The sequence below is a fragment of the Acomys russatus genome, chromosome X (assembly GCF_903995435.1).
Source record: "Acomys russatus chromosome X, mAcoRus1.1, whole genome shotgun sequence".
NCBI classification, from domain to species: Eukaryota; Metazoa; Chordata; class Mammalia; order Rodentia; family Muridae; genus Acomys; species Acomys russatus.
The window spans coordinates 31868566-31885524 of NC_067169.1; the positions used below are offsets into that span (position 1 = coordinate 31868566).

The 16959-nt window shown below is 42.5% G+C and overlaps 1 protein-coding gene and 1 non-coding gene across 2 annotated transcripts in view; both read left to right on the forward strand.

Moving 5' to 3' along the window:
* The window catches only part of Syap1 (synapse associated protein 1), a 29669-nt gene extending 24865 nt beyond the window's left edge, over positions 1-4804 (forward strand). The window contains exons 7-9 of the mRNA XM_051142339.1: positions 2364-2422; positions 2857-3004; positions 4307-4804. Coding sequence (XP_050998296.1) covers positions 2364-2422; positions 2857-3004; positions 4307-4434 — 335 coding nt within the window. The 3' untranslated portion in view covers positions 4435-4804. The remainder of the gene's footprint in view (positions 1-2363; positions 2423-2856; positions 3005-4306) is intronic.
* A 9444-nt stretch (positions 4805-14248) lies between these two features.
* LOC127185985 (U6 spliceosomal RNA) lies at positions 14249-14351 on the forward strand. The gene has a single exon (XR_007830249.1). It is a non-coding gene; the product is annotated as a U6 spliceosomal RNA (small nuclear RNA).
* Positions 14352-16959: the final 2608 nt, after the last annotated feature.

Below are 16959 nucleotides of genomic sequence, written 5' to 3' on the forward strand. Positions count from 1 at the left end.
GAAAACAGCTCAGTAGTGCTTATTCTAGTCCAATTACAGGTATCTAGCCCTGAGCTAAGCTATTAAACACCTGGCACTTTCCTCCTGTGAAATAACTCTGCTTCTAGGGAACAAGTTTTACTGTATCAGCAACTATTTAATGAACTATGATACTAATTAATGTAAGGTTAGAGAGATGGCTCCACAGTTAAGAGCACTTCCTGCTCTTCCATAGGACCCAGGTTCAGTTCACAGCACTCACAATGATGGCTTACAGTCCCAGTACTTACAGGGGATTGTGACACCCTCTTCTGACCTCCATGGGCACGCAGATACATAAATAAAAATACAAGTGGAAAGCAGAACAAGGTGGCACACACCTTTAGTCCCAGCATTTGGGAGGCAGAGGCAGGTGGATCACTGTGAGTTCGAGGCAGCCTGGTCTACAGAGGGAGTTCCAGGACAGCCAAGGCTACACAGAGAAACCCTGTCTTTAAAACAAAATAGGTGGGTGTGGTGGCATACACCTTTAAATCCTAGCACCCTGGAGGCAGAGGCAGTCAGATCTGTGTGAGTTAGAGGCTATCTTGGTCTACATAGAGAATTCCAGGCCAGCCTGGGATATATAGTAAGACCCTGTCTCAAAAAACCAACCAACCAAACAATAAATAAATATTAAAATATATATTGTATAATATTTTATTTATTTTGTGGCACTGAGGATCCTAGGGCTTTAGAAATACTAGGCAGGAGCTCTACTGAGGTATATCCCCAGCCCTTCATATTTTTTTAATTTTTCATGAGTGCCTGCTGTGTGTATAGATATGTTCTAATTATGACTAGAATCATCTGATAAAAGAAGTAGGGCAACTTAGTTTGTAGAATTTTAGGTAAGTATAGCATAAAATACAGGTTATACAGACTGCTAGGAGAAGCTTTGAAACTACACTCAAGGTCAAGTTGCATATAAAAATCATTTTGAATCCCAGTGAACTTTCATTCTTTATCATATTCTTAAATTATGGTTGGTTTTTGCCTTTTAGAGGGCACCTTTTGAGACAAGGTCTCACTGTAAATCCCCAGCTGGTCTTGAACTCCTGAGTCATCCTCCTATCTCTACCCCTGAAATGTTAAGATTACAGACTTGGGCTACCATTTCTTGCTTCCTCAAATTAATGTTATTGGGAAATGCTGGGCTGGGAGTATAGCTCAGTGGTAGAGCATTTACCCAGCATATGTGCAGATAATAATGTGTTCAATTCCCAGCACTGCCAAAAAGAAAAGAAGAAAACCATTTTTTCCAAGGAAAGTATTCAGTAAGGATTGTTAGCATAGTTAATACAATAAAGAGCAGTTAAGAATGAGTGTTGCAGCCGGGCGTGGTGGCACACGCCTTTAATCCCAACACTCGGGAGGCAGAGGCAGGCGGATCGCTGTGAGTTCGAGGCCAGCCTGGTCTACAAAGTGAGTTCAGGATAGCCAAGGCTACACAGAGAAACCCTGTCTCGAAAAAAACCAAAAAAAAAGAAAAAAGAATGAGTGTTGCTCTTAAGGAGAACTCAAGTTCAGTCCCCAGCTGAACTCACATTAAGCAGCTCACAGTTGTCAGTAACTCCAGCACTAAGCTAACCCACAGAATGTTGAGATGGGGTTTTCATTTGTGCTTGCTTGCTTGCTTGCTTTCTTTCTTTCTTTCTTTCTTTCTTTCTTTCTTTCTTTCTTTCTAGATGTATTTGTTATGTATACAGTGTTCTGCCTACATATATGCCTGCATGCCAGAAGAGGGCATGGTTATGAGTCACCATGTGGTTGCTGGGAATTGAACGCAGGACCTCTGGAAGAACAACTAGTACTCTTAACCTCTGAGCCATTTCTCCAGCCCCTCCTTTGCTTTCTAACCAGGTTGATAACAAGGAAGCTTGATAAGTAGCTTCATTCTTAGTATCCTAAGAGAAAGAACAGAACCAGTTTTGCTAACCTTCAAGTCCAAAGATGATTTCCTAATTGAAATTCCATGTAAGGGACATTGAATGTGGTTACAGTTTTAGAAAGACATTCCTGCCAGGCATGGTGGTGCACATATTTAATTCTAGCACTTGGGAGGCAGAGACATGTGGATCTCTCTGAGTTCCAAGGTAGTCAGGGCTGCATAATGAGATCCTGTGTCTAATAGATAAAATAAATTTTTAAAAAGACATTCACCAAAGTAGGAGGTTGTGCCTGGCTACGTCTACTCATAACTTCAGGAGAGCTTTAAAAAAAAAAAAAAAAAAAACCCGTAAAAGCTCATTTCTTATCATATCTGTGAATATTTTAGCTGTTCTTATAATATGTATTCAGAAGTAAATCAAGCAATTATTGTCTCTTTTATTCTCACTTCATAGAGGCAGTACGGCCCAAAACACCACCTGTCGTAATCAATGCTCAGCTTAAAACTCAAGAGGTAATACAGTTTTAAATTATACCTAGAAGATGATGTCTGAAATGAAGTTACTGGGTTAACTATCTAATACCATTTAAAACTACTTAAGGGTCTCTGTCTTATGTCTGTAAGATGAGGAGTCCAGTACTTAAGTAATAGCTCAGAGCTGAGGTGATTTCCTGGCATAAATAATTCTAGATGTGCTCATCAGGAATCAGAGAGAATGGCTTGAGAGATCTAAACAGTGATGAAGAATAATTGCCTCAGGTGGTAACTCATTCTGTTACCAAGCAACTGCTAGTTAGAAGGTTGGAGAGCAGTGAGCATTGTCTTACAGCTTGCAGAGAAGAACGAAAAATGAGGCTGTGTTAAATTGTGAGACAACTATTAACCAGAATTCTAGTACATCAGTGTCACTTAGCAGCCATTCCAAGAGCTCTTTGGTTGCATTTTAGGATGAGGAAGAAATCTCTACCAGCCCGGGAGTTTCTGAGTTTGTCAGTGATGCCTTCGATGCCTGCAACTTAAATCAGGAGGATTTAAGAAAAGAAATGGAGCAGCTTGTGCTTGATAAGAAGCAAGAAGAAACAGCTGCACTAGAAGGTAACACGTGTGCAATGGCTTTGTGCTTTTTCCTAATTCCAAAGTTGGTTGAATAAAAATCTCATTTTAAAGCCTGTGGACAGAGGCTTGGGGTGTAGCTCAGTTGGTAGAGTGCTTACTTAACCTATATGAGGTCCTGAGTTCAATCCCCAGCACCACATAACCATACATAGTGGTTCATATTTGTAATTCCAGTATTCAAGAGGCAGAGACATCAAGATCAGAAGTTTGAGGCCAATCTTGGCTACATGAGACCCTGCCTCAGAAAAATAATAAAGCCAATCAACAAATTAGGTATGGTAGTGTATACTCCTCTAATCCCAGCATTAGAAGGATAAGGTAGAAGAATTGACATGAATTTGAAGCCATCCTGAGTTACACAGTAAGTTCCAGGCCAGCCAGAGCAGCATAGTTGTCTCAAAAACAAACTAAAAACTAAAAATGAATTTTAGTTTTACTACTTTTTGTTTGGTTGGTTTTTTTTGAGACAGGGTCTCTCTGTGTATCCTTGACTGTCCTGGACTCGTTTCGTAGTCCAGGCTGGCCTCAAACTCACATCGATCCTCCTGCTTCTGCCTCCCGAGTGCTGGGACTAAAGGCGTGCGCCAACACCACCCGTTTAGTTTTACTTCTTATACAGGATGGGGATTGAACCCAGGGCTTTGCAGGTTGGCTACACCTCACTCACAGATTCTCACGTAGTCTAAGTTGGTTTCAACCCCACTGTGTAGTCTGTTGGCCTTGACCTCCTGTCTCTCCACCTCCTATGTGCTGGGATTACAGGAATCCCACCATGCAGCCTAACATTCCTTTTTAAATAGCCAGGTTTTTTCTCACTCTTCTTTTTCTAACAGTCTGCAGTATCCGCCTTATCTTCTACATACTGGGTTCGCTACCAGGCATGTGATAAAACTGGGCATGGTGGCCACAACTGTAATCTCAACACTCAGGTGGTAGAAGCAGGCGAATCAGAAGTTCAGGGTCATCCTCAGCCAATAGTGGGTTGGAAGCCAGCTGGGATACCTAGAGAGATGGCTCAGTAGGTAACCGTGCTCACTGTCAGGCCAGGTGACTAATTGGATTCCTAGAACCCACATGATAGGAAGAGAGAACCAAACCCTGGAAGTTATCCTCTGGCCTTGCCTAGCAATGGCTGAGGCCCTGGGTTCCATGCCTAATACTACAAAGGAAAAAAAAAGCTGGTTTGGCCTTTTGTCAGGTATTACAGTTAAATGAACTGTAACTGTGAGTATTATGAGTTCAAAGAGCATATTTCTTTGCCTCTCCCTTTGTTTCCTATAGAAGATTCTGCCGATTGGGAAAAGGAGCTACAACAGGAGCTTCAGGAATATGAAGTGGTAGCAGAGTCCGAGAAGCGAGATGAGAACTGGGATAAAGAAATTGAAAAGATGCTCCAGGAGGATAATTAGCTGTCTCCCAAAACGATTTCTTAACATTGTGCTGACATTAAATTCTGATGCTCACTGATTCAGAAGGCACAAAAGTATGTAACTTTATGCAATTTGAAATTATTCTTTTCAAGCTAAAACTTGCTTCTTAAAAAGAAAGTATACAGCCAGAGAAACCCTGGTTCAAAAAAAATAGAAAGTAAGTAGAACAGCTATTGTAATAATAAAAAATAACAGGATATTGTATGTAATGTTTCATATAAGTCAAGTTAGTAATGCACTTATAGGCAGCAGAGCTATCTATGCCACAGAAACACAAGTAAAATACTAGAGTTTGTTTTCCACAAGGCTGGCAACATATAATTTATTCTTTAGTCATGGTTTTCTAAGCATATATATACTCATTGCCTTTTTGTTGATACATGGCTAAAGTACTTAATGACTTAATTACTACCAGAATGACCAAATTATACCAAAGAACTCAAAAGAAAGCACTTTCAAAACTATTTTCTTGCCAGATATTTTCCAAAATTCTGTCTGAAAGCTAAAAGCTGAGATAATTAAGTTCATTTGAATGATATAAACATCACCCAACTTGACATTAAGCCTTGGGATGTGGTAAGCACTTGCCTGTCATTCACAGTGCCCTGGGTTCCATCTCTAGTATCTCAGCTATTAAAATAAAAAAGGAAGATAGATTTGTTTAAAGAAAGTTTTGCTTTTCCCTAGAGCCTTTTCATTCTGTTCTGTTAAAATATACCACAAATTCAACATTGTGCTTTTAGTAGGAACCGGGGCCTTCAGTCTTTTTTGTATTAATAACCATCAAGAAGCCTGTTTACCTTAAGGTTTGTTCTCATGGTAATGGTCACTATGTATAAATGTCTTAATTAAATGATTGGCCTTTATAGAATGATCTTCCTTGGAGTACAACTTCTAGAACTTGCTAATTAATCCTTGTATTCTTCTATGCCAGCAGGCATCTGTTCATAGAATGTGACTTTAAAAGAGCAAAGTGATTTAATGTTAGAAAACTAGTATTCACCTTTCGTATTTTCACAGCGCCTTTATTTCATAAAGGGGAATAAAATCAAGACATATCTTTATAAGAAAGTTGTACATATTGATATTCTTATACCCATTAAAACTAGTCTGTGATCTTCTGGCATAGGAGGTAGTCAGTGAGAGAACTGGGAATGGATGCAAACTTTTTTTTTTTTTTTTTTTTTTTTGAGACATGGGTTCTCTGTGTCTCCCTGGTTGTCCTGGACTCACTTTGTAGACCAGGCTGGCCTCATTTAAACTCACAATGATTCACCTGCCTCTGCCTCCTGAGTGCTGGGATTACAGGCATGCACCACCATGCTCGGGTGCAAACATTACTTTCATGTTTAACATTTCAGAGATGCAACGGTAAAATGAACCAGACTGTTCCACCTCATGTCACTTCATTTTAGCAATAAACTTGAATGTTCTATAAGGCCAGTGACCCAATATGAAAGTTTCGACTTAAAATGTCAGAAACCACCCTACTAAAGTAAAAAGTGCTTGTTTGTGTTAGATTTGGAGATAGGGTCTCCTTCTGGTTTGGGATTCACTGTAGATCAGGCTGGGCTCAAACTTAAAGTGAGCCTCCTGCCTCTGCCTCTGCCTCTGTGTGATACTTTGTTCATTTGATAGAAAAATATGTTAAAAGTATTTTAAGCAGATAAAATCCTAGATATAACCAGGCATGATAATGCCTGGTTCTTAATACATGCGCGAGTGCGCACGCGGCTTTTTTGAAATGGTCTCATTATGTAGCTTTGGCTATCTTGGAATTCACTATGGAGATCAGGCTTGCCTCAGACTCACAGAGAGCCACTTACTTTTCCCTCCCCAGTGCTAGGAAGAGAAATGTACCACTATACCCAGTTTACACTAAAATTATTTCTTTTTTTTTTTTTTTTTTTGAGACAGGCTTTCTCTGTGTAGCCTTGGCTGTCCTGAACTCACTTTTGTAGACCAGGCTGGCCTCGAATTTACAGTGATCCACCTGACTCTGCCTCCCAAGTGCTGGGATTAAAGGCGTGTGCCACCACCGCCCGGCTACACTAAAATTCTTATTGATGATTAAACACAAAAAAGCAAAGGTTTCAGAGAGAGAAGAAAAAAGAGCCTGGGCATGGTGGTACTTGCCTATTATCTCAGTACTTGGAAGACAGAAGCAGAAAAATCAGGTTCAGGATAACCATAACTTCACAGTGAATTCAAGGCCAGCCTGGCCTACATGAAACCCTAACTCAAAACATTTAAAACAAACAAATGGAAATTCCCTTATGAAGTGGGAAATCTCGGTTAACTTTCAAGAAGTTGAACTTAAGCAGGTAAGTTGGTTCATTGGCTAAAAGCACTTGCCATGTAAGCCTGAGTCCTTCACCAGAACCCATGGTGGAAAGGAAGAACCAACTCCTCAAAATTGTTCTCTGACATCCACATTCTCACCGTGGTGCACATGCCCATACATACACACACAAATTTAAGTGTCTATATATAAGCATATGAGTGCAGGTACCCATGGATGCAGGAAGAGGACATCAGATTGCCTGGAGCTAGATTTATAAAAGGTGGTAAGCTGCCTGACATGGGTACTGGAAACTCAAATTGAGTCCTCTGCAAAATCAGTATACATCTCTCCCCTGCCCCAATAATAATTTTTTAAGTTAAACTAGAAAAGTTTACCTTAAGATTCAAAGCATTCCCGGGCAGTGGTGGTGCACGCCTTTAACCCCAGCACTCAGGAGGCAGAGGTACGTAGGTCTCTGTGAGTTCCAGACCAGCCTGGTCTACAAAGCAAGACCAGGACAGCCAAGGCTACACAGAGAAACCCTGTCTCAGAAAAAAAAATTCAAAGATTCTGATAAATCTGTGTGCATGGTGTTTTAAAAAGTATAAGCAGATACTTTTCTGTGATCAAAAGATCATTGGACTGGAGGTATAACCCAGTGGTAGAGCTCCTGCCTAGCATGTGGGAGGCCCTGAGGGTTTTAAAATTTTTCTTGTTATTACTGTACATATGTGAGTAACCATGCTATGTGAGTATGGGAGATCAGAATAACTTTTAGGACTGAGTTCTCTCCTTTTACCTTTATGTGGGCTCCAGAGTTCAAACTGCACAGCAAGCACTTTTATCCAGTGATCTATCTCACATCTCACCAAACCCTGAGGGTTGATTTGTTTTGTTTTAAAGATTTTTTTATTATGTATAGAGTATTCTGTCTGCATATGTGCCTGCTGGCCAGAAGAGAACACCAGATCTCATATGTAGATGGAATGAGTCACCATGTGGTTAGCTGGGAGTTATTAAACTCAGGACCTTTGGAAGACCAGCCAGTGTGCTCTTAACCTCTGAGCCATCTCTCCAGCCCCTGAGGTTTTTTTATTTATTTGGTTGGTTGGTTGGTTGGTTGGTTGGCTTTTCAAGACAGGGTTTCTCTGTGTAGACCAGGCTGGCCTCAAACTCACAGAGATCCGCCTGCCTCTGCCTCCTGAGTGCTGGGATTAAAATTATGTTCCACCACTGCCTAGCTTGAGGGTTGTTTTTTAAACAGATTTGTTTTTCAGTTTTTAAAGACTTAAGTGAGTCTGGACATGATAGGACACATCTTTAATTCTAGCAAGAGGCAGAGGCGGGCGAATCTCTGTAAGTTTGAAGGAAGCATACTCTACATAGTGAATTCCAGGCCAGCCAGGACTACTTAGTAAGACTTTATTTAAAAAGAAAATATCCACACACATTTGGTCATAGACCTAGGGAAGGGGAAGAGGGTGGAAGAGGGAGGGAGGGAGGGAGGAACAGGAGGATACAAGTGATGAGATAACAATTTAGTTGTAATCTGAATAAATTAATAAAAACTAAAATTAAAAAAATGTCCGGGCATGGTGGTGCATGCCTTTAATCCTGGCACTTGGGAGGCAGAGGGGGATCACTGAGTTTGAGGCCAGCCTGATCTACAAAGCAAGTTCCAGACAGCCGAGATGAGACAACACAGAGAAACCCTGTTTCAAAAAAACAAAACAACCCCCCCCAAAAAAAAGAAAGAACAAATGTGCATATGTTTATGTGGGGAGTGGTGAAATGGCTCAGAGAATGAAGTCACTTGTCTCCAAGCCTGAAGACCTGAGTTCGATCCCGAGGACCCACGTGGTAAAAATGAGAGAACATAACTCCCAGAAGTGACTTCTAGACATGTGCTGTGGCGCACACAAACATGAACACAGAGATGTGCTAAACACCTTTAATCCCAGCACTTGGGAAGCAGGTGGATCTCTCGGAGTTCAAAGCCAGTCTGGTCTACAGAACAAGTTCCAGGACAGCCAGGGCTGTGTAGAGAGACCCTATCTTAGAAATCAACAAAAAAGAAGTAAGGGGCTGGAGAGATGGCTCAGTGGTTAAGAGCACCACCTGCTCTTCCAAAGGTCCTGAGTTCAATTCCCAGCAACCACATGGTGGCTCACAACCACCTATAATTTGATCTGATGCCCTCTTCTGGCCTACAGGTGCACATGCAGACAGAACATTGTATACATAATAATAAATAAATTTTTTTTAAAAAAGAAGTAAGAAGGCTGGTGAGATGGCTCAGTGTTTAAAAGCACTGTCTGCTTTTCCAAAGGATCTGGGTTCGATTCCCAGTGCCCTCATGGCAGTTCAGAACTGCAGTTCCAGGGATTCTGACACCTTCATACCAATACACATAAAATATATTTTTTTTCGAGATAGGTTTTCTCTGTGTAGCCTTGACTTTCCTGGACTCACTTTGTAGATCAGGCTGGCCTCAAACTCACAGCGATCCTCCTGCCTCTGCCTCCCAAGAGCTGGTATTAAAGGCGTGTGCCACCACTGCCCGGCTAAATAAATTATTTTTTAAAAGAAGTAAGCCAGTGAATCTAGATGCACTTGCTCATGCTTGGTGGCTGCAAAATAGAAACCACCTGAAGAGTCAGGAACTATTAGCCTCCAGGGCCTTCTGCAGAAGTACCAAAGAAACTGGCCCCATGTATAGTCATGGAGGTCTACATTGTCAAAAACTCCATAAATCATTCTTATGGGCAACCAGAAAACATGGGTTGAATCAAGAGGCTTGAGTGATAAGAGATGCCTTTGCTCGGGAAACCAGTGCCCCCTATATCAATCAAATGAATTGGTTGAGTTACATGGTTCCTAAGACCCATTCAACACATAAAAGGGCCTCTGCAGGTTAAGGATATAAATCAATAGTAGGGTACTTGCCTAGCATGTACAAACATTTTATATAACGGATGGCATCTATTTTTTTGTTTTATAATATTTTCTCCTTTGATAATTTTATATGTATACAATGTCTCTTCAAATCCATCCCCAACCCTCTCCTCCTGTTCCTCTGGTTTCCCGTGCACACTTGGTTCTATTTTCAAAGTGACTTTGTTGGGGCTAAAGAGATGATTCAGTGGGAAAGAGCAGTAAAAGGAGCCAGGAAGTGGTGGTGCACGCCTTTAATCCCAGCACTCGGGAGGCAGAGGCGGGTGAATCACTGTGAGTCCGAGGCCAGCCTGGTCTACAGAGTGAGTCCAGGACAGCCAGGGATACACAGAGAAACGCTGTCTCGAAAAACAAAACAAGCAATGAAAGGACCTGAGTTTGGATCCTAGAACCACCTTTTAAAAGGAAGGGAAGGGGGATGAAGACAAGGCTGAACAGTTAGGAACATTAGCTGTTCTTCCAAAGAATGAAAGTTTGGTTCCCAACACCCAAGTTTGACAGCTCACAACCACCTAGAAGTCTAGTTCTAGGCAATCCAACACCCTCACCTGGCCTCAGTTACCCATATAGGAATGACTAACATGGGATACAAATAATTCTTTTTGTTGTTTTTGGTAGACCAGGCTGGCCTCGAACTCACAGTGATCTGAGTGCCTCTGCATCCCTGAGTGCTGGCATTAAAGGCTTGAGCCACAATGCCCAGCTCCACAGCAATTTTTTTTTTCTTTTGGTTTTTTGAGACAGGGTTTCTCTGTGTAGCCTTGGCTATCCTGGACTCACTTTGTAGATCAGGCAGGCCTCAAACTCACAGTGATGTGCCTGCCTCTGCCTCCCAGGCGCTGGGGTTAAAGGTGTGCACCACCACACCCAGCAAATATTTAACTGGGGATGGCTTTCAGTTCAGAGGTTTAGTCCATCATCATCTTGGTGGGAAGCATGGCAACATGGTGCCGGAGAAGTAGCTGAGAGTTACACATTTGGATCCGCAGGCAGCAGCAGGAGTGACAGTGGACCTGGCTTGAGCATTTGAAACCTCAAAGCCCCAGTGACACACCTCCTAATAGTTCCACTCCCTCTGACCCTATGTGGGCCATTTTCATTCAAACTACCACACTACTTAAGTGCTAAGTTATTTATAGGCATTTGCTACCTCACCTAGACTTCTGTTTTCCTCCACTCCTACCCTTGTCAAAAGTAGAGATGGCTCAGTGGTTAGGAGTACTTGCTGCTCTTTATAGAGGCCTGATATGTGGCTCCCAGCACCCACATGGCAGCTCATAACAATCTGTAACTCCAGTTCCTTGGGAACCCAGTGCCCTCTTCTGGCTTTCTTGAACACTAGGCACATGGGGTACAGACATACATGCAGGCAAAACACTCACCTAAAATTGTATTTCAGACAAGCCTGAGCTAAAGATTTAAATCCTATTTAAAAGGAAAATAAGAGCCAGGCATGGTGGCGCATGCCTTTAATCCCAGCACTCGGGAGGCAGAGGCAGGTCTACAAAGTGAGTCCAGGATAGCCAAGGCTACACAAAGAAACCCTGTCTCGGAAAAAACCAAAAAAATAAAATAAAAGGAAAATAATGTATTTCTTTTTATTGTTTTTTGGTGTTTTGAGACAGGGTTGTGTCCTGGCTGTCCTGGAACTCACTATAGACCAGGGTAGCCTCGAACTCAGATCCACCTGCCTCTGCCTCCCAAGAGTACTAGGATTAAAGGCATATGCCACCACATCCGACTTACACAAAGCTTTTAAAAGAGATCCTGTAACCCGCCTCCCCAGGAATTCCCAGTTTCCTGGAGCCATTTCAACTCTTAGCTTCTGTGTCTCACAGTACTCAACCTTAGACAGCCATTACTATACGGAGAAACCCTGTGTCAAAAAAACAAAAAATCTGGGCATAAACTGGATACGTTGGTGCACGCCTTCAATCCTAGCACTCAAGAAGCAGAGGCAGACAGATCTCTATGAATTTGAACTCATAGAGATCTGCCTGCCTCTGACTCCTGAGTGCTGGGATTAAAAGTGTGTGCCATCACACCTGGCTTGATGGCACATTTTTTTAACATCATGCTGCGGAAATGGAGACAGGAGGCTCCTTGGGACTCACTGACCTAGCCTAGCCTCCTTGCCACTTCCAAGTATATGAGAGAACTGTCTTAGATAACAAAGTGAATGAATGTTACCTGGTGAATGACACCTGAGGTTGAATTCTAGACATGAATATGCACCTCCCCTTCCCTCCTCCCCACCCCACACACCTATTGTAGTTGGGGAAGTAAAACTGTTAAATGTCTCCAAATGCCAGAAAGGTAATATAGATGGAAAAGTGAAATATACAGAACATTTAATGTAGCATTTCCACTCTTAGAACAAGCATCTCTTCAGTGATAAAATGAACTGGAAAGTAGCCATTAGTCCTATCCCAGAATGGTGATTGGAACAATGACTCAGCCAAGCCATTGTATGCAAATATTTTAAGTAATGGATTCCACACCCACCATGGTCAAAAATATAAGTCTAAAGATAGCAAAAGTTACTAAGTGGGCCAATTCGATGGCTCAGAAGATAAAGAGGTACCTGCCACCAAGCCTGACGATCTAAGTTCAATTATCAGGACCCACATGGTAGAAGAGAAAACATGGCACAAGTTGTCACTCTGCCCTCCACAAGCACAACATAACATTAACACATAATGAATGTTAATTTATTAAAAAGTTGCTCAGTATGTGAAATAAGATTGTTTGATATTCTGCTGGTGATAATACAAAGTGTGGAATTTCTCTTTGGGAAAAGCCAATACTGGAACTCTTTAAGTGGGAAGTTGACTATGGACCTCTCTTGGACTAACAGTTCCCCTCTCGGGGCATATAAGACACTGTATCACCCCCAAAAAATAATTACTTAGTAAAGTGGAATGTAGGCATAAGGTTTTGTGTAATTAAAATGCTGATTTCTGTACTCCCCATATCTGGTTGCAATCGTTGTGAGAATCTCCTGTCTCAATGTTGTATAAACACTGCTCCCTAGTTGTTCCCTGGTATGCTGATGAAGCAGCTTATAGCCAGTCGCTGAGCAGAAGGGAGAATAGCACTGGACTTCCTGCCAGCCAGGGGAGGAGGAGTTAGGGGAGGAAGTAGGGGGCTGAGCAAGGGAGATGTCTAGGAGAGATCTCAGGAGAAGGAGCTGGAGCAGGGAAGCTACAAAGTGCAAGTATCTCTGGAACATAAACTGGGAGGAAACCAGATTAGCATAGAGGGTTGTGAAGCTTATTATTAAACAAATACAATAGAGTCTCAATTATTTGTGTGATAGCTGGGTTAAGAGAGAAACTGAGAAACACAGTTTTATAAAAATAACAGCCGTGCATGGTGGCGTACTCCAGAGGCAGAGGCAGAAGGATCTCTGTGAGTTTGTGGCCAGCCTGGTCTACAAAGGGAGTCCAGGACAGCCAGAGAAACCCTGTCTTGAAAAACCAAATAATAATAATAATAATAACAAGTACAACATTAACAGTTGAAGATAGATCTATTCTGTGGCAGGTACACTAAATGACACATGTAACCATGTTCATAATAGTAGTGTTCTAATGACCTCAGTCTGCACCCAAACCCAAATTCTATCACCAGTAGAATAGAATCATAATTACACTGTGATTCTACAGTGGGATGCCAAAAGTATGAGCACACAGTGATGGATGCAGGAGTCTCACAAACATATTGCTAGACAAAGCCAGGATGGCATGGTGGAACATGCCTATATTCCTAGGATTCAGTAGGCTGAGGCAGGAGGATTGCCTCAAATTGGAGGCCACCCTGGAGTACATTAATTCCTGGCCAACCTGAACTACAGAAAGACTGTCTACATGCACACACATACACACAGGGAGAGAGACCAGGCTGTCTTTGGACTTATAATCTTCTTGCCTATGCCTCCCAAGTGCTGGGATTACAGGCATGCACTACTAAGTCCCTATTTTTTTAAAATGGCACTAGAAGTAGTGGTTCATTTCTGTAAGTTCAAGGTCATCCTGGTGTACATAGTAAGTTCTAAGACAGTCAGAGCTACATGGTGAGAACCTGTCTCAAACACGCATCACACACACACATGCACACATGCATGCACGCACACTTGCTTGCTAAGTAGGACTTGACAGAATGACATCACGTACACAAACTTCAAATGCAGGCAAAACTAGGCTGTGTGGTTAATAAAAAACTAAGTGAAATAGTTACTGTAAAAATAGCTACTGCACCCAGGAGTCAGAGGCAGGCAGATCACTGTGATTTGGGGCCCAGCCTGGTCTACAAAGCGAGTCCAGGACAGCCAAGGCTACAAAGAGAAACCCTGTCTCGAAAAACCAAAAAAAAAAAAAAAAAAAAAAAAGCAAGAATTCAGTACACTACCAGGGAGTACACACTTGCAATCCCAGAAGCTTGAAAGGCATTGGCAAGAGAATCACACGTTCAGAGGCAATCTGGGGTACATGAGGAGTTCAAACCGGCCAGCACAACTTAGCTAGACTGTCTAAAAATAAAACCCAAGAGCATTTGCTTTAGCAGCACATTAAATAAAAATTGTAACAATACAGAGAATATTAGCATGCCCCTGCACAAGAATAAACACAATTATAAAGCAGTCCATACTTTTTTTTTTTTCGAGACAGGGTTTCTCTGTGTAGCCCTGGCTGTCCTGGAGCTCTCTTTGTAAACCAGGCTGCCCTCGAACTCAGGTCGATCCACCTGCCTCTGCCTCCCGAGTGCTGGGATTAAAGGCGTTAGCCACCACCACCCGGCAGCAGTCCATACTTTTTAAGTAAGGTTTTTATTTTTAGTTGTATGTCTCTATGTAGGTTTGTGCATGTATTTGCAGTGCTCACAGAGACCAGAAGAGGACACCAGGTCCCCTGAAGCTAGAGTTACAGCCAATTGTGAGCTACCTGAGACCAGTGCTAGGAAGTAAACTCTCTCTCTGTCCTCTCTCTGCAACAGCAAAGCATAGTCTTTTTGGGGGGGAGGGAGGTTTCAAGACAGGGTTTCTCTGTGTAGCCCTGGCTGTCCTGGACTCACTTTGTAGACCAGGCTGGCCTCGAACTCAGAGATCCACCTGCCTCTGCCTCCCAAGTGCTGGGATTAAAGGCATTAGCCATCACCGCCTGGCTAAAAACAAAATTTTAAAGGAGTCTAGGGTTTTCCCTGAGTTCAATTCTTAGCACACACACACACACACACACAGACACACACACCCCTATCTTTTCTTTCCTTTTTGAGACAAGATTTGACTATGTAGCCTGGCTAGCATGGAACTTGTATGGAGACCAGCCCTGCTTCTGCCTCCCAAGTGATGCTCTTAAAGAGTAGGGTTTCACTTAAAGAAATGCTCGGGGCTGGAGAGATGGCTCAGTGGTTAAGAGCGCCGCCTGCTCTTCCAAAGGTCCTGAGTTCAATTCCCAGCAACCACATGGTGGCTCACAACCATCTATAATGTGATCTGATGCCCTCTTCTGGCCTGCAGGTGTACATGCAGGCAGAACATTGTATACATAATAATAAAAAAAAAAAAAAAAAAGAAATGCTCAACCTCCTTAGTCATCAGGGAAATGCAAATCAAAACAACTCTGAGATTCCATCTTACACCCATCAGAATGGCTAGGATCAAAAATTCAAGTGACACCACATGCTGGCGAGGATGTGGGGAGAGAGGAACACTCCTTCATTGCTGGTGGGAATGCAAACTAGTACAGCTACTTTGGAAAGCTATCTGGTGCTATCTCAGAAAAATGGGAATAGGGCTTCCTCAAGACCCAGCTATTCCACTCCTTGGAATATACCCAGAAGATGCTCCAGCACACAATAAGAAAATTTGCTCAACCATGTTCATAGCAGCCTTATTCATAATAGCCAGAACATGGAAACAAAGCCGGGCGTGGTGGCGCACGCCTTTAATCCCAGCACTCGGGAGGCAGAGGCAGGTGGATTGCTGTGAGTTTGAGGCCAGCCTGGTCTACAAAGTGAGTCCAGGATGGCCAAAGCTACACAGAGAAACCCTGTCTCGAAAAAAAAAAAAAAAAAAAAAAAAAAAACAACATGGAAACAGCCTAAGTGTCCCTCAGTAGAAGAATGGATAAAGAAACTGTGGTACATATACACTATGGAATACTACTCAGCTATTAAAAACAAGGAATTCCCGAAATTTGTAGACAAATGGATTGAACTAGAAATGATCATAATGAGTGAGTTAACCCAGAAGCAGAAAGACTCAAATGGTATATACTCACTTATATCTGCATACTAGCCCAAGGGGCATGTCCCACGAAAGTCTTCACTTACCAGGAAACTGGGACAGAGGGGGAGGACATCCTATTGGGACTCTAGATGAGAGAAGCATGGGAGAATATCAAAGTAGAAGGATCCAGAGGGTCCTAGAAACCTACAAGTAGAACATTATGATAGGCAGATTTGGGCCCAGGGGTCCCGCTCAAACTAAGGCACCAGCCAAGAACAATACAGGAGGTAAACTTTAAGCCCCAACCCAGATCTAGCCAATGGTCAGAACATTCTCCACAGTTGAGTGGAGAGTGGGATATGACTTTCTCACGTACTCTGGTGCCTCACATTTGACCATGTCCCCTGGAGGGGGAGACCTGGTGGCACTCAGAGGAAGGACAGCAGGTTACCAAGAAGAGACTTGATACCCTATGAGCATATACAGGGGGAGGTAATCCCCCTCAGGAAAAGTCATAGGGGAGGGGAATAAGGGGAAAATGGGAGGGAGGGAAGAATGGGAGGATACAGGGGATGGGATAACCATTGAGATGTAACAAGAATAAATTAATTAAAAAAAAAGAGTAGGGTTTCTTTTACTTTTTAGCTATTGTTTATTTTTATTTTATGTGCACTGGTGTTTTGCCTACATGTATGTCTGTGTGAAGATGTCAGATATTCATTCAATCTACAGACAATTGTTAGGTGCCATGTGGGTGCTGGGAATTGAACCTAGGTCCTCTGGAAGAGTAGCCAGTGCTCTTAACTGCTGAGCCATCTCTCTGGCCCAAAAGGATACTTCAAAATAATTATATAGCCAGGTGGTAGTGGCTCACGCCTCTAATCCTAGCACTCGGGAGGCAGAGACAGGCAGATCTTCATGAGTTCAAGGCCAGCCCAGTCTACAAAGAGAGTCCAGGACAGCCAAAGCTATACAGAGAAACTGTCTGGAAAAACAAACAAAAAAATATATAGTGCATATTTAGAAATAGGGGGAG